This window comes from Buceros rhinoceros, unplaced genomic scaffold, assembly GCF_000710305.1.
Source record: "Buceros rhinoceros silvestris isolate BGI_N320 unplaced genomic scaffold, ASM71030v1 scaffold12727, whole genome shotgun sequence".
In the NCBI taxonomy this organism is placed as follows: domain Eukaryota; kingdom Metazoa; phylum Chordata; class Aves; order Bucerotiformes; family Bucerotidae; genus Buceros; species Buceros rhinoceros.
Window position 1 is genome coordinate 69,573 of NW_010424067.1, and position 870 is coordinate 70,442.

The window sequence follows — 870 nt, forward strand, 5'->3', positions numbered from 1 at the left end:
TTCCTGCTCAGATCTATAAGTTTACACACTGGAATGGCATTTCAGTACTTTCAGAGGAAAGAGATAATATAATGCACAGAAAAATAATCTCTCACCTTCTAGATCTTCCTTTTCAAAATGTGTTTTGAGTATGGAGCGAGTTCCACCTCTATCCACAACAGCCTCTTCATCATTTCTCTGCAAAACAGAAAAAAAGGACCTCTCATTTGGAAACTATTAGCAAGATTATACAGTACTACAAAATGAAGATACCTTTAACATTTAATTATTTACTCTTTCTACTCAGAAAAAAAAAATTTTAAGAATTTAATTTTCCTTATTAAAATCTATTCCTTATGCATCAGTTTTAATTGAGGTATGATTAGACGTATCTTTGAAATTAAGTTCTCCTGTAAAAAGGAGATGAGAGAAGAAATGTCTGGTTGAGGCACCTTTCTTCTTTTACTCTTTAAGAAAGGGAGTGCACACATCTTTTTGTCTTTAGACCAAGATCCTGAGCTACACGCAGAATTCCCAAATTATTAGCACTAATGCTCCTTATACTTTGGCAAAACTAGAGAATGATACTCAGTGACAATATGTTAAGAAAGAAAACTTTAATACTGGCTTCACTTACTGGTGACTTGCAAAGCTTTTGCTTTTCTTTACAAACCCTAATCTGTTATTACAACAAAGGCAGATAGCTTACACTAACAGCAGAAGACAGAAAAGCTATTCTTCCTCAGAAACATATATTTCATATTTAATATTATACTGTAGTCATACATGTATTTTAACTGTATTCTCTACTGCACTGTAAATCATAGAATGGTTTGGGTCAGAAGGAGCCTTAAAGATCACCTAGTTCCAATCCCCCTGACACAGGCAGGG

General features: G+C 34.0%; 1 protein-coding gene across 1 annotated transcript in view; it reads right to left on the reverse strand.

Moving 5' to 3' along the window:
* The window catches only part of LOC104497411 (sodium-driven chloride bicarbonate exchanger), an 86,818-nt gene that overhangs the window by 62,263 nt on the left and 23,685 nt on the right, over nucleotides 1-870 (reverse strand). Inside the window, exon 2 of the mRNA XM_010140658.1 lies at nucleotides 96-177. Coding sequence (XP_010138960.1) covers nucleotides 96-177 — 82 coding nt within the window. The remainder of the gene's footprint in view (nucleotides 1-95; nucleotides 178-870) is intronic.